This window comes from Lontra canadensis, unplaced genomic scaffold (genome assembly GCF_010015895.1).
Source record: "Lontra canadensis isolate GAN:19392208 unplaced genomic scaffold, GSC_riverotter_1.0 scaffold6, whole genome shotgun sequence".
Taxonomy (NCBI): Eukaryota; Metazoa; Chordata; class Mammalia; order Carnivora; family Mustelidae; genus Lontra; species Lontra canadensis.
Window position 1 is genome coordinate 22211525 of NW_022631000.1, and position 22795 is coordinate 22234319.

General features: G+C 34.4%; 1 protein-coding gene across 3 annotated transcripts in view; it reads right to left on the bottom strand.

Moving 5' to 3' along the window:
- ATR (ATR serine/threonine kinase) overlaps window positions 1-22795 on the bottom strand; it is a 94791-nt gene that overhangs the window by 34600 nt on the left and 37396 nt on the right. For all 3 annotated transcript variants that reach the window (XR_004382053.1, XM_032852399.1, XM_032852400.1), the window contains 7 exons: window positions 14404-14610; window positions 13317-13430; window positions 10593-10708; window positions 8266-8386; window positions 7090-7227; window positions 4838-5048; window positions 1791-1969 (listed from right to left, as the gene is read on the bottom strand). Coding sequence is in view for 2 of the 3 variants with exons in the window: in XM_032852399.1 (XP_032708290.1) it covers window positions 1791-1969; window positions 4838-5048; window positions 7090-7227; window positions 8266-8386; window positions 10593-10708; window positions 13317-13430; window positions 14404-14610 (1086 nt within the window). In the remaining variant the exon portion in view is untranslated. The remainder of the gene's footprint in view (window positions 1-1790; window positions 1970-4837; window positions 5049-7089; window positions 7228-8265; window positions 8387-10592; window positions 10709-13316; window positions 13431-14403; window positions 14611-22795) is intronic.

The following is a 22795-nucleotide window of genomic DNA, read 5'->3' on the forward strand; positions in this document are numbered from 1 at the left end:
CTTAGCAAGTGCAGTATCAGTGGAATAGAGAAAAAAGTCTTGTTGAAATGGTCAATGAATGGGAAGTAAAGTGAATACAGTGAACAGAAACAGTTCTTTTAAAACTGGCTATAAAGGGAGACAGAGAGATGGGCAGTATCTGAAGGAGAATGTATGACCAAGGGAATTATTAAAATTAAGATGGAAGATACAAGAGCATGTCTATATACTGCAGGTGAGGAAGATAAATTACTGATACTAGAGGAAGCAGGAATATTGAAGGACTGAAATCAACAACATAAACAGAAAGACTAAATTTTGACAGGAAAGGATCCTTCCTTAGGAATAACATAAGAAAAGAAAAAAGGATATGGTGCAAAAGTCAGTGTATTTTCAAATTTGGTGGACATCTAGCTTCCATTTTCTCAATGATGATAAAACAAGACTACTAGTTGAGAGTGAGTGAGGTAGATAGAAGCTGAGAAAGGAGAAAAAATGGTCATCCTGAAGAGCAGGAAGGTAGGCTTACTAGAGAAACATAAATGGACTGAAGGCAGTATTAAAGAGTCCTGCTGAGGTCACAGATTACAAACTTAAAGTAAAAGCAGTTAAAAATCCACTGTGATGTTTCTCCAGCAATGTTCAACTGCTTAAATGCAAGACACTGGCAAGACAGATGGGTGAGTTTATCCAAGGACAGTATTTACAAAGTATCACACAGATTAAGAAAGATAAGGGTGAACATCTTTGTAAGGGAATGATTTTAATAAAGAACAATAGGCTCAAAGCTAGGCAAGAAGAAAATTAAATACAGGAGAAGGCTAATATTCATCCCAAGACTACAAGCTACGGGGGTGCTTGGCTGGCACAGTAGGAGGAGCATGAAACTCTTGATCTCAGGATTGTGAGTTCGAGCCCCACGTTGGGTGTAGAGATTTCTTAAATGAATAATGAAAACTTAAAAAAAAAAGACTATAAGCTACTAATTTTTCGGTTTCTCACTACTTTGTGTTTTTGACTTAAAGTCTACCAATTTTGACCTCTTATTTAATCCCCTGTATTAGCCCCACCTTCCCCCTTTTTTCCTTCCCTACACAATCAAAATATTATCACCTAAACCATTATTTCACTAGCACCGTCATGCCCAATTCCTGTTACAACCAGAACATCCCCCTTCCCACCCACCCCAAATTCAGGGCCACATATCTCCTAAGAATAACAGTGGCCTGCTTCCCTTGCATCATTGCTATTTCAAACCTTCCCTCCATGACTGTCATAGTCATTTAGCTAAAATACCATTTTGACCATAGCACTTCCCTGGTTAAAATCCTCTAAGAATTTTGGACAATTTAAAAATCTTCTATGTTGTATCTTTCCTCTGCCCAAATCTTTATCTTTCTTCTGCCATTACCAAACTGACACTTTACTCTTTAGCACAAACCACGTTTTTTCCCAACTCCAAACAGATGCCTCTGAAATATCTTACCTCCTTCTTTTACCTATCTACCATCCATTCTTTGAGACCCAGCTTAGACATTGTCTCCAAGAAGCCCATACTGACCTCTTGCTCAGTCCCATCTCCCACCCTATCCCAACAGAGGATAAACCTAAGTGCCCTTCCTGAGGACAACAGCTATATCACCCAACACCAAATTGATGTTTATCTCTCACCACTAATCTGTAAGCTTCTAAAGTGCTCATAAATATCTAGTAGCTAGCACAGGATCTAAAACACTCAATAAAATGAACAACATAAACAAAAAAGACTGGAAATATTAAATATCATTAAATTTACTATATTAATTTCATACCTGTAAAAATCCAAGATGCTCTTGAATATTTTGTTTCTTTTCTGTAATAAAGGATTCAAAGTGCATTACAGCTCGTGTATATGCTTTGGAGCGAAAGGAAGCTACTGCCAGGGTATCCTGAGGTATGAGGTCTAGAAAACGAGTTACACTCTGATAGTCTTCATAATCCGCAGTAGATACTAGATTATAAAAAGACAATTGAGTGATTAAAGACTTATAAAATGAAATTTTAAGAGTGTCAATTTACACATACATTTAAATACAGTAAATACAATAATTACTTAATTACATTTAAATTCTAATTTATTGAAATTCAATTTAGTTCACTAAATAAATTCATCTAAATATATTAGAGTTTCATACTTAGAATGTAACTACCAGAGGATTATTCAGATCATTCTTGCTCCAACTCCACCATTATCACTCACCTTACTTGGGAGATATTTAACTTACTTGAGCTTGTTTCCTCATATATAAAAGGGAAATATGAATATTGTCCTGCCTTCCTTACAATGTTGTTGTGAGGATTAAAGTAAATCTGTATCATACCATATCATTTCACTCATATGTGGAATTTAAGAAATGAATGAACAAAGGGGGGAAAAAAGAGAGAAGCAGACCAAGAAGCACTCTCTCTCTTTTTTTTTAAATTTATTTATTTGACAGAGAGAGAGAGATCACAAGTAGACAGAGAGGCAGGCAGAGAGAGAGGAGGGAAGCAGGCTCCCTGCTGAGCAGAGAGCCTGATGTGGGGCTCGATCCCAGGACTCTGGGATCATGACCTGAGCTGAAGGCAGAGGCTTTAACCTGCTGAGCCACCCAGGTGCCCCAAGAAACAGACTCTTTAGAGCACAAACTGATGGTTACCAGAGGAGACGTGGCTTGAGGGATGGGTGAAATAGATGATGGGAGCTAAGGAGTGCACTTGTGATGAGTACCGGGTGATATATGGAAGTGCTGAATCACTATATTGTACACCTGAAACTAATATTACACTGTGTGTTAAGTAACTGAAATTTAAGTAAAATTTAAAAAAAAAAACTAAAAAAAGAGTAAATCTGTATTAAATGTTGAAAAGACCCAAAGATGACATAACAGATACGAAGATGATTTATTAATGATAATTGTAAAAACACTGATAGAGTATAACAGTAGGGAAAAAGCAGAATTACAGAATAGCTTCTTTTTAAAGTTTAGAATTGTTAACAATCTACTTTTTTCCTCTGTTGCCACATAAACAATACAATTGTTTTAATGAAAATTCAAAGTAGAAGTGCCATTGAAGTAAAATCATGAATACCTTAGGGTACTTTATTTTCAAGAATCTAAGAAAAGACTTAAATTGGAAGCTTCAGAATGAGGACAGTTCAATTTATGAATTCTTATTTAAAACTTATAAATTTTAGTAGCAATTCATAACAGTATGTAGAGAACAGGAAACAGAAATAAGTTTCTTCAAAATTCAAATAATCAAGATGGTAAATTTAAAAGCGATTATATTTAAAATAAGTCCTTGATTCAATCAAAATTTATAGATCAAATTATGAGAAATGTTAAAAATATTTTATTTTTGAACCATTACAAATGTTATTCTTAAAAGCTAGTGTATTTCCCTTATAATGTTAATGTTAGTAGCAACAGAGGTTATATTTGGTTTTATTTATTTATTTTAAAAATATTTGTATTTATTTATTTGACATAGAGAGAGAGATTGCAAGTAGGCAGAGAGGCAGGCAGATGGAGAGGAGGAAGCAGGATCCCCGCTGAGCAGAGAGCCTGATGCGGGGCTCGATCCCAGGACGCTGAGATCATGACCTGAGCTGAAGGCAGTGGCTTAACCCACTGAGCCACCCAGGCGCCCCTGTATTTGGTTTTATAGAACCATTTACACATGCAGAAATAGGAATGAACATCAAATTGTTAAATCAATGGAAAACATATTAATAATTAGCCACAGTCCTCAGGAAAACAATCCCCCAGATATTTGTTTGCAAGTCCAAAAACTTATAAAAATAAGCGATTGTGCTTAACAATAGGACCGTATGTGTTTTCCTCACATATATGGACAAGAGGGAGACACAGACTGAGAGCTCCATAATTGAAGGTCTCTTTAAGGATTGTTAAACAGTCAATTTTTCAATTACTCTCAAAGTCTAGGTGGCAAAACATGTGATTTCCTTTCAAATAGCTGAGATATACAGAAGCAGAATGATAATGATTCTGCTCATTAAATGCTTCTATCCTGGGGGCATTTTTAACTCTAATAAGATTCCACTTTTAGTCACCTTAGTGGGAGTTGTAATGTCACAGGAAAAAAACTGCATATATTTGGTATAGCAGGGTGCAATGCTGTAACGTGTATTAAGCATATTTGGAGAGACCTCTGGAATATCAAACACTGCCAGAGACAGGAAAAACAAAAAAATGAAATGAATAGAAAGAAGAAGAAAAGAATAGGCCATGAAATGAAATTAATAGCTCTTCTGAAATTTAAAACTTACCTATGGAAAAAAATCACAGAGTATCTCATAAGTGAAAAAGATAAAGAATACTTTACTACATATATACGTATGTATACGCGTGAGTATTTAGATATGTGTATACACAGTAAACTGAGGGGACACAGTAAATACACACAGTACACTGAGGAGACATGGGGTAAACAGTTTAGCAGTGAGGGGTCAGTTATTAACAATATTAACATGTCATTTATTTCACATTTTACAATTTATATAGTCACCATCTCATTTAATCCTCAGTCCTCTAAGGGAAATAATAGTAATCCTGTGTTATACAAAGAAAAATTAGGCATCTGTCTTGCCTAAGGTAGTGAGAGTAGAATTTAAAGAGAATTTAAAGAGAAGTTTTCTGACTATAAATTCTGTTTTTTTCTCGGTGAAAGGGCTACCTCACGGGGTAGGGGGAAATATGCAGGAAAACAAACATAGGTCTTTTAAAAAGCTAATGCTTAAATTACAGAATTGATACAGGAAGTAGCTAACTGGTTAATAATTAAGAGAAGAAAATAAACACAAGTTATGACTCACCTACTGAGTCTAATTTATCTCTGTTGGATTTGCTTTGAGGAAATTTCTCTGCCTTCAGTGCCTGAAATTTGTGCCTTGCCCACTGTGTGAGATGGTCAAGCATGGAGAACACAGTTTGTGTACTGAGCTGACACAGATCAGATGCACTGTCTTGGGTACTTATGGTATGTTGATCATCATGCTTTAGAACTGCCATAATTTCTGCATAAACCTAAGAAGAACTCATTTTATGGTTAATAATGTATCATGTAGTATCATTTTGCTATTATCTTACATGTGAGACCAAGCATTCTAAGGCAACTATAAGCAGAAGAGATGAATTTAGTCTCTAATAAAATTTTAAATGTACAATACCATATAAACCAACAGTTCTCTTTTTTGAAATACATCTTAAACACACACACACAAATGCTTTCACAAGTAAGAATCACCATAATGCATACAATGGCATTGTAAGGACAAAAAAATTGGAAATAATTATTATTATGGCAATAGTTAAACTACAGTACAACTACAAAATGGAAGGATTATATTATACAGCATTAATAAAAAAAAGTTGGCTCAATAAATATATATTTAAAAAATGGCAAGTTGCAAAATACCTACAATGATATTGAAAAACTTAAACACAACGAACTGCATTAAAAAATAAAAAGGTTTGAAAATATCTACACAATGGGATGCCTGGGTGGCTCAGTGGGTTAAACTTTTGCCTTTGGCTCGGGTCATGATCCCAGAGTCCTGGGATCGAGTCCCGCATTGGGCTCTCTGCTCAGCGGGAACCTGTTTCTCTCTCTGCCTCTGCCTGCCACTCTGCCTGCGTGTGTGCTCGCTCTCTCTCTCTCTCTCTGATAAATAAATAAATAAATAAATATTTTAAAAAAAATTAATTAAAAAAAAAAAAGAAAGTATCTACACATCCAAAAAAAATTTTTTTTAAGATCGTATTTATTTATTTGACACAGAGAGAGTGTACAAGCAGGGGGATGAGCAGGAGAGGGAGAAGCAGGCTCCCTGTGGGCAGGGTGCCATTCCAGGATCATGGGATTGTGATCTGAGCTGAAGGCAGATGCTTAACCAACTGAGTCACCCAAGCGCCCCTGAAAATATACATTTCGAATTAGTATCAATGATGATCTCTGGAGATATGAGATCAGGAATGGTAGTCAAAGGGTACACTTTCATTTGTATAATTCAAATATTTACATTAAGAACATAGTAATATGCTACTTATGCTATTAAAAATAATCATTTTGGGGGGCACCTGGGTGGCTCCATTGGTTAAGCATCCAACTCTTGATCCTTTTTGCACAGGTCATAATCTGAGGGTCATGAGATCGAGCCCTGCATTGGGCTCTGCACTCAGCCCTGTGTTGGGCACCCTTTCCCCCTGCCCTTCCCCCTAATCCTATTTTCTCTCTCTCCCTCAGATAAGTAAATAAATCTGGAAAAAAAACCTATTTTTTAAAAAGAAATGTTATATGTATGTGATTAAAAAAAGAAACTTTACAAAGTATAGTAAAACAAAAAGTAAAATATTCTCCCTCCCCTATCCTTTTTTTTTTTTTTTAAAGATTTATTTATTTGACAAAGAGAGAGAGAGAGATCACAAGTAGGTAATGAGGCAGGCAGCTGGGGGGGACATGGGCTCCCCCCTGAGCTCAATTCCAGGACCCTAGGATCATGACCTGAGCCAAAGGCAGAGGCTTAACCCACCGAGCCACTCAGGTGCCCCTCCTTCCCCTATCCTAATCCATAGTACTATTCACCAGGAAAAACCACTATCAGTAATTTCTTATGTATTCTTTATTTCAGAAAGTTCTATATATATTTGGGCATATATAATATACATTTTCTAATTTTCTAAACTAATTATTAAATAAATAAAAGGTTAAAAAGATTTTTAAGAATGAGACATGTATATATACAGCCAGCCATATACTGATCTGTATTTCCTAACATTTAGCTTTTCTTTTTCTTTTTTTTTTTTAAGATTTTATTCATTTATTTGACAGACAGAGATCACTAGTAGGCAAAGAAGGAGGCAGAGAAAGAGGGGGAAACAGGCTCCCTGCTGAGCAGAGAGCCCGATGTGGGGCTCGATCCCAGGACCCTGAGATCATGACCTGAGCAGAGGCAGAGGCTTTAACCCATTTAGCCACCCAGGAGCCCCACATTTAGCTTTTCTAATGCTAATTACTAGTGGACAAATGTTTGGACAAACAGAAATCAAATAAAATGGTATCTCTCACCTCTTGCCGATCTTCCTGATTACAACCCAACAAGACATACACTAGAATATGTGGAAGAAGATAGATGGTCACCTTGAAATCATGTTTCATCATAATGCTACAACAGGTGAAGATTTTACTGGCAAGATCATGTCGAACCTGTATATCCAAATGGTTTAGGAAAGTAATTTTACTCTACTGATTAGTGTTAAAAAAAAAAACAAACACACACACACACACACAAGATAATTTATCATTGCAGAGTGGGTATTCTTGTATGAAGAGGGGCATGCACACTCATGCAAGAGGATGTCAGATCACCACCTCTCTGGTCACTCTAAATATCTCAAAATGCCTGAACTGCTGTGACCCCTAAAGGCAATGTCAATCACCTCAACATAATGGCCTTTCCCCTTTAGTTAATTTTTGGATGCATCATGTTTTGTTACAGATTAACCTCCCTAATTACAGTATCTTTTACTTAGCTAACATTAAATTTTGTGTACTAACTCCCTGAGCACATAGATGAGTAAAGTAACCAAAATGTGTACTCTGGGCCAATACATAAAGTATACGACTCACATTTTTAATAAGTTATGAACAGTAATTAACTATAGGAAAAAAAATGAAAGAAATAGAAAACTAAATTACTTGGGATTAGAATCAAATTTTATTGTTACGATTTAATGTTAGATTTGCCAACATTACTGTTCTCTTTTTAAATTTAAAGATTTTTTTCCTTCTCAAATATAAACACTTCACTTAAAATACAACAACAAAAAAAGAAACTAAATCAAAGATTCCATATCTGGAAGTAATTAATCTAATGGTATTCTACATTTCATATAATATATTTTCAGTATGTTCATAAAAATACAAGAAACTTAGAGTGCCTGTGTGACTCAGCTGGTCATTTTTTAAACAGTATCATTTCACGATGCAAAATGAACAGACATAATGTAATAGAAATTTTGCAAAGACCATAACTTTTTGCCTGATAAAATAATTACCCTCTTACCCAGAAACTAGTAACAATACAGAAATTGTTACTATTAGTAAATGGTTTCTATAGAAATTTCTACCACTACCAGCACACATATTTCAATGCCTGCTATTTATGCTATACATTCAGATAGATGTTCTGGTTTCCTGTAACATTTCTGTTCATTTAACTAATTCTGAACAGAGTTATCTTACCTTTGTTATGAGATAACCTGCCCAAGATGCTGACCATTCTGCAAAGTTATTACCTAATTTACTCAAGTAAATTGGCTTCTTTACTCCAGACCAATCTGTTGACTTCTGAGAACTCTTATACCTGTAATTTCGAAAATTTGTTGATTAAGATACACATATATCCATCTGTTTAGAATTTTAGTATAAAACATACAAAGAACTACATCAACTCCTTCACTGACTACCCCACTACTGCCTTGCTTTACTAAAATATGGTTAAAGACACTACTCTTCTGATTTCCTTGTTAATAATGGGGTGGAAAGTCACTCCTGCATACCCCAAGTACTTTAAAGGATTTAAGTCTGCCTCCTCCTCTTCCTCAGTGATCCTTTCTGATCCTTCCAACTCCATTCTGTGTAAGAAAGACTCGTTCCTCTGAGGTTCAAGCCTCCCAAGCATATCATTCTCTACTCCTTATGATGGGCCTCTATTAAACTCGCTGATTATCGAACTCACTGATAACTTTAGTACATCTCTGTGTTTCCTTTCCTCCCTAAGTCTTACCATCCCAAGTGACTTTAATGGCTGGCGGGACCAACTAATCAAACTCAAAACTTCTCAATGATTTTCTCTTCTACTTCTTTATCAGGACTCTCTTGCCAATACAAAAAAAATTTCTTGACTTCCAAAATGAACTACTTAGATATCTTACTCTATAGCCCTAGCTTCCAAAATTTCTAGTTCTTTCACCCAATTATACAAGCACATTGACTCTCTGTCACTGAGATATTCTGTCCCTTGACCCTGTTAAATTCTCTTGATCTGTAAATACTTTTCTTTCATTACTTTTCTTAACCAGCGTGGTCTTCATGGTCCTTCATTTCACAAGGCCTTTCATTTCATTTAATAAGAACTCTCTTATTAATATTCTCTCCCTACTCCATTGCCCCACTGTCTTTATCAGCTGCACCCATCTGTTTCTACACATAAAACGTTCTAAATTTAAAAGGTTTCTAAATATAAAGAGATATCTACCAAGTAAGTATCCAAACTTAAGGTCTTTTATAAAGAATTTACTACAAGGCTAGGACTATACCAGGGCTCAAAGAAGTAATTTTCCCAAGGTCACATATCTAATAAGTATGTGACCTAGTGTACTTCATAGCTTCTAATTAAAAATAATTTATAATTTTATAGATTTCAATCAGTCTTTTCAAGATTTTATATGTCAGAGAGAGAGAGAGAGAGAAGGCACAAGCAGGGGGAGTGGGCAGGCAGAGTGAGCAGCAGTCTCCCTGCTGAGCAAGCAGCCCAATGTGGGACTCAGTCCTGGGATCATGACCTGAGACGAAGGCAGATGCTTAACCCACTAAGCCACCCAGGTGTCCAGATTTCAATCAGTCCTAACAAAATTATTAAAATTAAAAAAGAGGTTAGAATATACTTTTTTTTTTTTTTTTTTTTTTTAAAGAAGAGGGAGAAAATAGCTTCATGAAGAGAAATGGAGAGTTGAAATTTCTACTCTGTAGTTGGGGTTACTAACGGCTTTGGAACTAGCTTTAATCTCTTAAATTTCTTTATTAATTATGCCTATCAAAAGCTTATTAAACTCATATTCAATTTAAAATGGATTCTTTCAAAGTATTACTGACCGAATTTTAAAAAATCAATCTTTTTATAGCTTCAATAAATTCATCTAAATACTTAAAATTATAGAATTTAACCAATGAGCAGACTGTACTTTTCACTTTGACATTATAGGCATTGTCACAGTGGAAAATACATACCAGACTACTGAAAATACCTTCAATGCTAAAAAATTATCTCAAAAATAACATTAATTTTATGGGGCGCCTAGGTGGCTCAGTTGGTTGTGTGTGACTCTTGGTTTCAGCTCAGGTCATAGTCTCATGTGTCATGGGATTGGGCCCCATACTGGGCTCTGTGCTGAGTGGGGAGTCTGGTTGAAGATTCTCTCTCCCTCTCTCTCTGCCTCTCCCCGCAACTCTCACACATACATGCTCTCTTGCTCTCTCTAAAATAAATAAATACATGGGGCGCCTGGGTGGCTCAGTGGGTTAAAGCCTCTGCCTTCGGCTCAGGTCATGATCCCAGCGTCCTGGGATCGAGCCCCGCATTGGGCTCTCTGCTCTGCGGAGAGTCTGCTTCCTCCTTTCTCTGCCTGCCTCCCTGCCTGCTTGTGATCTCTCTGTCAAATGAATAAATAAAATCTTTAAAAAAATAAATAAATAAAATTAAATAAATAAATACATCTTTTTTAAAAAATGACATTAATTTTATAAGTTAAAAATAATTTTATAAAAATGGTTTTATTGAGTTTACATACCTAGTATTTAGATGAGGTTCCAGGATTTCCCGAACATGCTCAGGAAATCTCCTCCACAACTGGTGACCGGGGCCATCAGTCTGCATCTCTCTACAGTCATAAATAGAAAGTAACTCCTACAAATACATATTTTACATTTGTAAATCTATAGTGAAGCAGATAAATCTTTATACTCATCAATATTCTATACATAATGGTTACAAAAATAATTTTTAAATACTTAGAATTTAACATTTTGGAGTTGTGAACTTGCTTAGGACATCTATTTAATGCTTAAAACCATTTAGGTGACTTACTTAAGGTCACAAATCTGTGACTATGCACTACTTGAACATGAAGGTAGTTTATGTTCTATACATATAATATGTACTATAATATAAGATTAGGAGCTATTTGGAGAAAAATGTGAAATTTTCCATATTTGCAGCAGTATAATTCTTTGAATTTCATCTTTCCTGAATTTTAATGAAAGCAACTACAAATCCAAAATAGTTTTAAAAAATTCAAGATATCTCAAATTCTATGTATAAAATACTGAGCTTAAAATTGTGAAAAGAAGGGGTGCCTGGCTAGCTCAGCAGGAAGAACATGGAACTCTTGATCTCAGAGTTCAAGCCCCATGTTGGGAGTACAGTTTACTTAAAAAAGAAACTGTGAAAAGAGCATGCAAATGTTAAAGACCAATTTATTATTCAGGCCCCCAAATTAAATGGTTTTATTTTACTTTCCTGAAAATAGTAAAATAAAATATTGATAAATGAAAAAAGATCTTTGCCGCTAGTATTAATATTCAAAAAAAGACAAACATATTAGGGTTTATATCTTTTATCATCAAATTACTCTTTCTTTCCAATTGCACTGAACATGACCATGACCATATGCAATAGATGTATTTCTAATATTTATAAATATAAGCACTGTCTAGTTAAACACATACTTCATACTTATATTTAGTATTTTTTAGTAAAAGTAAGGAAGTATCTGAAAAGTTCAAATACAAAAATATCCAGAACCCATTTTCATTTTACTTTAAAACATTAATAAAATTTTGTTTGAAGCCAGATTTTTTTTCATGGGGCGAAGTCACTCTAGTTAATAACAAACCCTCTTATGTAGATCAGCAATTCTCTTTTTTTTTTGGAGGGGACCATTTATACTCCTAAAAAGACCAATATATTTAACAATTGTAGACCTTGCTTCATATTTCATTGAAAAAACAGATGTGATCCAAAGAGACTTCCATAACTTCCACCTACATATCTACCCAGACTGGCATTATCAGTATCAGTGCCCATATGTTTTCTCTCCTCTTACTACAGATGAATTGCTTTTGTTTTTAATTAAGGCTACCCCCCACTTGCACACTATATTCCACATCTTTCTATTAAAAGTAGTATTATATCAATTCTTTCCTACATCATCTATTCTCCTCTCCACTGAATTATATGATTTACATGTAAGCATACTATTATTTTTCCTATCTTCACTCCTCTTTTCTTCCCAGGTACTATTTCATTCTTCCACTCTCCCTTAAAGACACTTTCTTGTCTTCTGGAACACCACATTTTCCTACCTTACTGGCAGCTCCTTCTCAGTTTTCTTACCTGTTCCCTCCTTTTCTCACTGATCTCTCAATGCCCAGAGCTCAATTACTAGAATCTTTTTACCTGTACTCCCTCTCTTGATCATTTTATCCAGGATCATAATTTTAAATACTATCTCTATAATGAATACCTCCAAATTTATATATGAAACTCAAACCACTAACCATGAATTCCAGACCTGAATATCTATCAAAACAAAACAAACATTTTTTAAACACATAGATTTTTTTTAAAAAAATCATGAAAAAGGGCAAAAAAGCCAAATTGTAAAAATATTTACTACATGTATGATTTACAAAGGGTTAATTTCTACTATATACAAATAAGTATAATAAATAGTAATAAAAATTAAATCTATACCAAAAGAACAACCAAAGATCATCTAAAGAAAATTCGCCAAAAAAGCAATAAATATATAAAGAATAATATACCTCTCTCATAATTAAACGCTATTCAAGTAAAATGGTACTATTTTTCATCTGTCACTTGATAAAGATTTAAAATTCTGAAAAAGGCCGGTTTGTCAAAAAAGTATAAACTGGTGATACTTTTTTTGATAAAATTTATCAAATGTAAATTCTGTACTTGCTCTGTGACATATTTTAACTTCTAGACATTTATATTATTGCTATATTCATTCAAGTACTCAGAAATATATGTATGTTCTCTGACGTATGTCTTATAAAAGCAAAAAAACTAAATACATCTTAAGTGTGTTAAATAAATTTCTTAAACAAATTATGGTACATCCATATTGAATATTAAGTTATTGAAAAGAATAAATTAGAGACCTATGTACTGAAATGGAAAATTACCCAAGACAGACTATGGAATACAAAAGAAAATCAAGTTACAGAACATCATAAGTAGTATGATCTCCTTGTGTGGTGGAAAAGACAAATATATTTGTTAAATACTCTGAAAATTTTCCAAAGTATCTATAATGATCTGTCAAGAGAGTACATTTCTATACTCTGAAATTTTGTCATGAACTTATATCATGTTCATTATGAACTCTGATAACGATAGTTTACAAAAATAAGTTTTCAACATACAGATTTACAACTTTCTTACTAGAATTCAGTAACACAAAGCCAGTACTGACTATACATACTCTTACCTGAATGGCGTAAGCAGCTGAATCTTGAGCACGGCTATTATCTGCATATGCGAGGTAAGCTCTTGTTAGTTCCATCAATAATCCAAAGGCAAAGCTTGAATCTTCTACTCCAGTCTCAAAAAAAAGAAAAAATCATGGATAAAGTGTATAAATTTTTTTAAACTGTACTGTGCCTTACTTGGTTAATTTACCTAATTTACTTAGTTACCTAGGTGAATTTAACTCAAAAAAAGAAAGGACACTAAGGTTTAAACTAGGTTTGATATCAAGGCTAAGACATAATCTGTACCCAAGAAACCAAACTTAAGGCTTTTTAGGCTATTTATAAAGAGTATTAGAATCAATCGACTCTTGCATAGCTCCAACAAGTTTCACTTTTTTGTTTTATTCTGTTGTTGCTGTTGCTGAAGATTTTATTTTTAAGTAATCTCTACACTCAATGTGGGGTTCAAACTCATGACCCTGAGATCAAAAGTCAGTCACATGATCTTCTGACTAAACCAGCCAATTGCCCCTCATTTTTCCTTTTTTTTAACCTCTAAAAAGAAAATTGCATATATAGCATTTCCTAAATTGCATGCTATAAGAAGCCTGGTCATTTGAGACACTCCAAGAAGTAATTTTACCATACCCTCCTCTTAGATGTGCATAGTGCATACATTAAATGATATAGTAGATGTTCTGTTTGATTTTGTTTTACAGGATTACTTAAACATATTTGACCACGGAAACTTTTCTATACATTCACTATTATGACACCCTGAGAAATTAGTTTGCAATGAAAATACTTAGCAATAGTGTTGAAATAGTAGTATTTAAATAATTAATTAGGTTTTAACTATTTGTCATCATTAGGTTGGGAAGATTTTAAAAAGAACACAGCACACTAGTCTGGACTCTAGCTTTATTGTTTTTGGCACTAGATCCTGGCACATAGTATTAAGGAATAAACTCTGAAGTTACCTAAATTGTCTAGTTTAGATCATGTTGCCACTGAGGATAACCTGAAGAATTCTTTGTAAACGAAATATAGAAATTCAAATAGGACAGAGAACTCTTCTTGTCATTCCAAATTACCATTACTTACCACAAATGTAAAATCTTTTCCTTGGCTTTCAGTTGTTGAGAAATCTAGTCGACCTGGATCTATTGCCCCTAATTCCCCTAAACATTCTCCACAGAGCAACCGAGCTTGAGAGTTTGCATCTTGGCAACCTTTCAAAAGCACTGTCACCAACTGTGAGATAACAGGTTCCACTGTTTCACTATCTGTTGCATATTTTATCAGTTTTTCCTGAAAGCAGAAAGAAAATTTTTACGTAATTTCTATAAACTAGTATATTTTCCTAACTAGAAAGCTTAAAATATTAAGGAATATATGACATAAACATTGACAAAATTAAATTCCTATATCAGCAGAGTTCACATAATATAATTCACAATACATTCTGTAGGATTATAATCATTATTTAGAAAGTTTTAATCCTTAATCCACTAAACAGTTACTGAGTATTATTATTTTAGTATACAAAAATAAATAAGACACAGACTTCTCCCAACAAGTTCCCAGTCTAAGTGGAAAACAGACACATAAATAAGTAATTAAAATATCATATACGTTATGTACAATAACAAATATATTTACAAAGTAAGAAAGTAATCAAGAAAATGAAAAAGATCTCAGGGTAACATTTCAAGGATAGAGGATAGATACTTAAGTAAAGTGTCAACAAGGAACAGCTATTATTTAAAACAAGCAGACTGAAGTGTATATAAAACCAGTAGAGGAGAAAAAAATAACAAGAAAAGGGTCCCATGGTGATGGGAAACAAAATGTTGGTTCAAGGAATATTTTTTATCAATTTCCTGAGGATGCTGTAATGGAAACCTCTTAAGTAAGAAGAGACTATTTTCAAGGCAGTGGAAATTTAGATATTGTATTTGTGTGACACTTTAGAACTTCTTCATTTATACTACTATCTTTCTACCAAAAGTAAAGCATACATGAGCATCTCAAACCCCATGTTAAAACTATGATTCAAGAGTAATCATTTCAACAGAAAAATAAAAAGACATTTTATCTCATTAAGAGTCTTTAATAGTCGATAACTTAAATAACATTACAGATTAATTCAGATATAAATACTTAAAAATTAGCTAGTAATGAATAAATACCAAAACTAATATAAGAAATTATAAACACTAACATGCTAACACTAGAAAATATAAGATCACTTTAGTTGGCAGAAATAAATTCAGTTCAAGGCAATACTTGTTATGAAACACTAAATGTTTCATATACTTATCTCTTATGTACTTGATAATGTGTCAACTTCTAGGTTAGATCAATTAAGGTACATTTTTTTCAGCAAAAATACTGAATTCCAAAAATGAGTGTGTGTTCAATTCCTCTATTAAAAAGGCTTTCTAGGGCGCCTGGGTGGCTCAGTGGGTTAAGCCGCTGCCTTCGGCTCAGGTCATGATCTCAGGGTCCTGGGATCGAGTCCCGCATCAGGCTTTCTGCTCAGCAGGGAGCCTGCTTCCCTCTCTCTCTCTGCCTGCTTCTCTGTCTACTTGTGATCTCTCTCTGTCAAATAAATAATAAAAATAAATAAATAAATAAATAAATAAAAATAAAAAGGCTTTCTAACATATGGACACAATTTTATCATTTTCCAAATGCTTAACCAGTTGTCAAAACAAATTTGTTTGCTCTAATTATTGGAAATATAATTTTTATCATATCCTAAATGTCCATATGTTACATAAAGGTCTATACTTGAACTTTCTTTCTCACTGATCTATTTATTCATGCACCAGAATCACACTGTTAAAATTATAGAGGCTACAGAGTATATTACTGTCTAGTAGGGATACTGAACCCTCATAGTTAGTTGCTTCCCCCCCCAGAGTTGTCTTAGATATTATTATGTTTATTTTTCCATATGAACATTAGTATGAACTTTTGTAATTAAAAAAAAAGAAGCCATTTCTTGGCATTCCTTTGGGATAGCATTAAATTTATAAAATCATCTAGAGAAAACTGAAACCTTTGTAATACCTAAGGCAACCTACCAGATAAATATGGGATGCTTTCCATTTGTTTAAATCTATTACATTTTTGTGTCTTTCAGGAATGTTTCAAGGTTCTTCTTTATTGGTTTATACATTTCTCATTATGCTTGTTCCTATATTATCTTTTTCTGTACTATTATAAGTTGGATTTTCCAACAGATCTTCTACCTGGTTATTGCTTGTTATATGAAAATTATTTTTTATATGCTGACTTTATATCTTTCTATCTTACTGAATTAGTTATCTGAGTTAGTTTTATTGATAATTCCCTAGTTTTTCAAGTATATTAGCCTATCTGCCAATAGAAATTCTTTTGCAGGGGCATGGAGTGGCTCAGCTGGGTAAGCATCTGCATTTGGCTCAGGTCCAGGGTCCTAGTATTAAGCCCCACATCAGGCTCCCTACTCAGCGGGGAGTCTGCTTTTCCCTCAGCCCCTCCCCTGCTCATTCTCTCCCTCTCTTTTAAAAATAAATTAATAAATAATCTTTAAAAGAATTCTTTTACATTTTTTCCAATTCTTTATGACTCTGACTTCTTATTCTTATCTAAAGTCATCGGGTGATACTTTCAGTTCAATGTTAAATTACAGTGGAGATAATGAGTAAGCTTGCTTTAGTGGGAATACATCTTATTTTCCCATTAAGTATGTGTATGTACGTGTGCACGTATACAAATATATACATACACATATATGTATTAAGGTAGTATCCATCAATTCTTATTTTCTTGGGTGTTTTTATCTGAAGTGGATGTTACAGTTTATCAAAGGCTTTTTCAGCATCTATGGAAATAATGGTATGACTTTTCTCCTTACACAAAGGAACATAGTGAATTATATTAATGAACTGCAAAATAAGAACCATCCTTGCAATCCTGGAATAAATTACAGTTGGTCATGAGGTATTATTTTCTTATGCGAACTGAATTGTTGGATAATATTTCACTTAGAATTTTTTGTATCAGTATTTTTAAGTGGATAATGAAATTTAATTTTACTGATCTGTGCTATCTTCATGGAGTTTAGTAAACACTGTTACATAATATTCCTCAGAAAAAACTGGATGTTTTCCTTCATTTACTATGCTCCAAAATAATTTAAAACAGCATTTGGACTAACTGGTTTTTTGAAGATTTGGTAAAAATCCCCCTGTGCAACTACTGGGCTTGCTTTCCTCTAGAGGTTAATTCTTTTTTAATATTCTCTAATTCTTCTATAGAAACTAGTCTTTCTACTGTAGTCAATATCGATAAACTGTATTTTCCAGGGAAAATATCCAAGTTTGCAAATATATTTGCACAAAAGAGTATAAAGTGGTTTGCCATTTTAAAAAATATTTCCTGGGGCGCCTGGGTGGCTCAATGGGTTGGGCCTCTGCCTTCAACTCAAGTCATGATCTCAGGGTCCTGGGATCAAGCCCCGCATCAGGCCCTCTGCTCAACAGAGGGTCTGCCTCCCCACCCCCTGCCGCCCACCTGCCTCTCTGCCTACTTGTGATCTGTCAAATAAATAAACAAAATCTTAAAAAATAAAAAAATAAATAAATAAAATAAAAATAAAAAAGGAGATTGATTTATTGATTTTAGAGAGAGAAAAAGGAGAAAGAGAGCACGCATATGGGGCGGGGGAGGAAGAAAGGAGGGTCAGCAGGAGAGAGAATCCTGAAGCTGACTCCCCACTGAACTGAGGGGCTCAATCCCAGGACTCTGAGATCATGACCTGAGCTGAAATCAAGAGTTAGCCACTCAACCCACTGAGCTACCCAGACACCCCATTCCAGAATATTTTTATCACCCAAAAAGGTAACTGTACCTAATAGTGGTCAATCCCTATTTCCCCCATCCTCCCAGACACAGGAATCCACTAATCTACCTTCTGTCTCCATGGAGTTCCTCATTCAGGAGAATCTATATCTATCTATATCTATATCTATATCTATATACATATATGTATCTTCTTTGTGAATTTTGCATCTTCTTCATGAATTATGGTTTTTACCATTACAAAGTGACCTTTTTATGTCATATTAAGTGCTTTTTGGTTTCAAATCTTTATCATCTAGTAGCAGAATGAGAATTCCTGTTTTCTTATTATTTCAACTTATTGGTTATAAATTTGCTCATCTCTTTATTTTTAGCATTTCTAAATTATCCTTTTTAGATGTATGTCCTGTATATAGCAAAGAATTTGTTCTTGCATTTTAAGTCAAATTACTAATTTTTTTTCTTTTAAGGTCTTTCACATTTATTAATATGACTGATATCCTTAGCCTCAATTCTGTCATTTTTATTTTTATAACACTGTATGTATTATAATTATTGTATTTTTTTCTCTTTTGCTTTAAAAATTAATTTTTTTAGTACGGGAGAAAGTCTCCTTTTTTAAGCTTTATTTTCATTCTCCTGGTAATTTTTCTGCCTTTCCTCAGGGCTCCTTACTAAATTTTTAGCCAAATATATCCTCTCTTGTGGTCCTTATAATTTAATCTTCATTTCTTAAGTTTCTTTTCTGAATTCAATCACCTCTTATCCCATCTTTCTGGTTTTTGTCCATTTCTCTTGCTTTTTAAATTTTTCATTTAATTTTCTTTTCATATTTATAAATGATTGCTTGAAATATTTAATTCAGGCTGTAGTGTTAAGTCCGGTTTTCTTCTGCTTTATGGTTAGTGTTGGGGGAGGACTTGACATTAACCAAAAGATTTGATTTTCAATTTTTGTCTTACAAAAACCTTGTATGTATAGAATATACATATTTTTATTTATACTTTAGACCCTCTACATTAGCTGTATGCAGTAACAGTAAGGGTTTTTTAAAAATTATTTTTATTAACATACAATATATTATTTGCCCCATGGGTACAGGTCTGTGAATCACCAGGCTTAAACATTTCACAGCACCCACCATAGCACATACCCTCCCCAATGTCCATCACCCAGCCACCCATCCCTCCCACCCCCACCAGCAGCACTCAGTTTGTTTTGTGAGATTAAGAGTCTCTTATGGTTTGTCTCCCTCCCAATCCCATCTAACAGTAAGGGTTTTACAGTGGCTTGCAAGATTCCTATTTTATGAGTACTTTCTTCTGTCAACCTAGTGAAAGTTTTTTTCATGAGTAGCTTCTGGGGAAGGAGAGTAGAGGGAGAATCTGGCACATCTTCGATCTTGTAGATTTCTTTTTATTTCTACAGGAATCTTAAAACTCTCTTTCTTCTGTTTACAATTAAGTACCCAAAGAATGTCCCCATCCTCCTATTCTTTCAGTTCTCCCCAGACATAATGATTTTCAGAGATGACAACCTTAGGACCTACACATTTTAAAGTACCTTCCTTGTAGCCAGAGCTCTGATATACCACATCCTGACCTACTTTTTGAGTTGGACGATCTTTGTTGGTGATTTTTTCTTTGCCTCATTATCCTTGGCTCCTCCACTCCACTCTCCTCTTTTTCATATAGTCTTTTCAGAATCTAAATGCTCTTAAAATAAATTCGTGATGTGAGCTCAAGATAGCTCTGCTGCTTACAGGTAATCTGAAGTTCATAGTATTTTCAGCCTCACAGTTATGCTGAAGGTATGTTATGTGTGGATTTATCTGCTCTCCTTGTTGCTCTTTACATTTTGGAGGGTATGCAGAGATTCAGATTTAGGCATCCAACATTATCCTAGTATAACATGGAGGTCTCTAGCAGCTTTATTTTTAATGGGCTCATTCTCAGATTTGTAATCATTAGCAAATATGTCTTTTTATTAGAATACTGCATTGGCAGCAAAGTTTACTTTGTCCTCAATACAAACACCCTGTCCTACTGGGATTTTACCATAGAGATTCACTTCAACCTGAGTAGTATCAATTTTCAGAAAGAGATTATATAGTTGCTCAGTTTGATCTATAGACTGATTTTTCTGGCATAGAAATAAAAATTTCCTGCTATATCCACTGACCTTACTTGTCATTTATATCCGTCAAAACTGAATCCTTAAAAGTAAGGAGTATAAACTTATTTCTTTAATGTCAATGACCCCCTGGGGGCTACCCATTAGAAGAGGGCTTCTGCAGGGTCAGTCCATCAAAACAGTCATGTATCTAAGGCTACAGTAGCCCTTATCTTATTAAATCTCACACCATCTTTTAGAGCTTACTTTGTTACTACATTATAACCAATTATTTCTTTAGCCAATTATACCAAAACTTCAGATCTAATTATTTTTTAAGATTTTATTTATTTAATGGTCAGAGAGCGAGCACAAGCAGGCAGAGTGGCAGGCAGAGGCAGAGAGGAAAGCAGGTCCCCACCGAGCAAGGAGCCCGACGCGGAACTCGATCCTGGGACCCAAGGATCATGACCCAAGCCGAAGGCAGCGGCCCAACCAACTGAGCCACCCAGGTGTCCCCAGATCTAATTATTTCAAACACCTTCTTTCAATGTACTCCTGAAGTATCTTTTCCTCTCCCTCTGGTTAAGATCTGAACTTTTAAAAGAGTATCTTTTGCATTTGTTCTTCCATAGATCTCACAGCATTCACTACAAAGACTTTGACTTCTAACCCTGTTTTCTTAACTCAGTTTCTTGCTCTCATATCGCTATAGGTTCAGTCATCTTGAACTGCAACATCCAATATCATAGCCACTATCTACATGAAGCTATTTAAATTTGAACAAAATGAAATAAAATTAAATACCTAGTTCTTTAATCACACATCTTAAGTGCTCATGAGAGCTACACGTGGCTAGCAGTTACAACTGGACAGTGCAAATACAGAACATTTCTATATTCAAAGAAAATTGTTTTGGACAGTGCTGTTCTAGAACTTAACTGAATTGCTTTCAACACTGATGTTACTTTCTCATCATACTTCGCAAAACCCAAAACATTTCCTTCTCTCTTTTTGTGTAGGTGTTTTAGGCCATTACCTGTGCGGATATGGCTGGGAATACATGTGTCTCTGGATGTCTTTTCTTATTTTCCCTGCCTCCTGCAAGCCATTATCTTTAGTTTTCTTCTTACTAACTTAAAGTAAATTTATTCAGCTATAAACTGATTCTAAACTAAATTAAACCTTACTTTAAAATATCCTAAAATATCTGTGGCCATTACATCTTATTCAGACTCTATCTGACCTTCAAGACTCCTACAAGTACACTTTCTACTCTGCCTAGCTAATCTGTTAGCACTGGGGCTTTTATGTTGAAGGAAGGCTTGTCAGGGTTATTACCAGATATGATTTTTCTTTTGTGACACAGATAGCAAAAGTTGGGCAGTTGTGGCTTTTCCCTTAGATTCCCTAAGCAATCTCTTTAAATTCTCAGATTAAATTGGGCCATAATCATGTCATCTGCTTAGAAAAAACCTAACCTAGGACACCTCTAGGCCAAGAGGAGAGATCCTATGCTATTCATAAATCCCTATATTAATATAGAAAGCTAGAAGCCCTCTAAGTTACCTGAAATCCAGGTAGAGATTTGTTTGGGGCAAGGGGTAAGCACACAGTTTCAGTGAAGTAGTGCAGGGCATGGAATGAGGCTGGAAGACTGATAATGTAGACTTAGAGTTAGGAGAACATAAAACTTACACTTAAGGAGATTCAAGGCTCCCCACTTGTGGTAGGACCATCTCCACATTGGCTGCTACCCACATTGGTTCTACAAGTTCACTGATCCATCATGTGATATGCATGATAAACATCATGTATACCTTTTGTCCTAAATAAGTGCTTCCTTCTATCATGAAAACAAACATAACCTGGTTTTGCAAAGCCCCTAGCTCATGAGGGGTCTTTAGGCTTTCACATCCTATCATATAAGTTCTTGGCATGCAAAAACAAGTATCTCAGGTAATTTTTTTCTGTTTTACAGCTTTATAGTGATCAAGTTATTTTAAATACCAGTTCTCACTGTCATCAAGGTTAGAGCTAATCTACAGTATGTTGCCAAAGAAAAGAAAAAGTTCCTGCCATCATGAAAAAGTAAACTTAAAAATTTAGTTTCATTAAAACTAAAAGTTAATTCAGTCAAAATGTAAAATGGCAAAATTACTGAGATATTATATGATAAGTATCTATAGGAAATGATACGAGAAGGCACATGGACTGCTGCCATTGTACACATACAACCTTATTTAGGAATACACAATAACCAAAAACAAAATGGTCAAATCATGACTCTTCAAAATAATAACAAAAAACTCTGCACATCCCTGGTTATTCAGCCTCAAAGAGTATTTCATGGATTAGTGATTCTAGTCAGGTCTGATAATCTCGGTAAAATAAAAATTACTTCTTTCACTAACCCTACTGAATCTCAAGTAAATATGCTAACCTGTCATTTTTCTTTAAACTTTAACTTTTAAATTTCTTTAACGTCTTACTTTCCTGTACTTTTAATTATATCATAGGATCTTAGTGT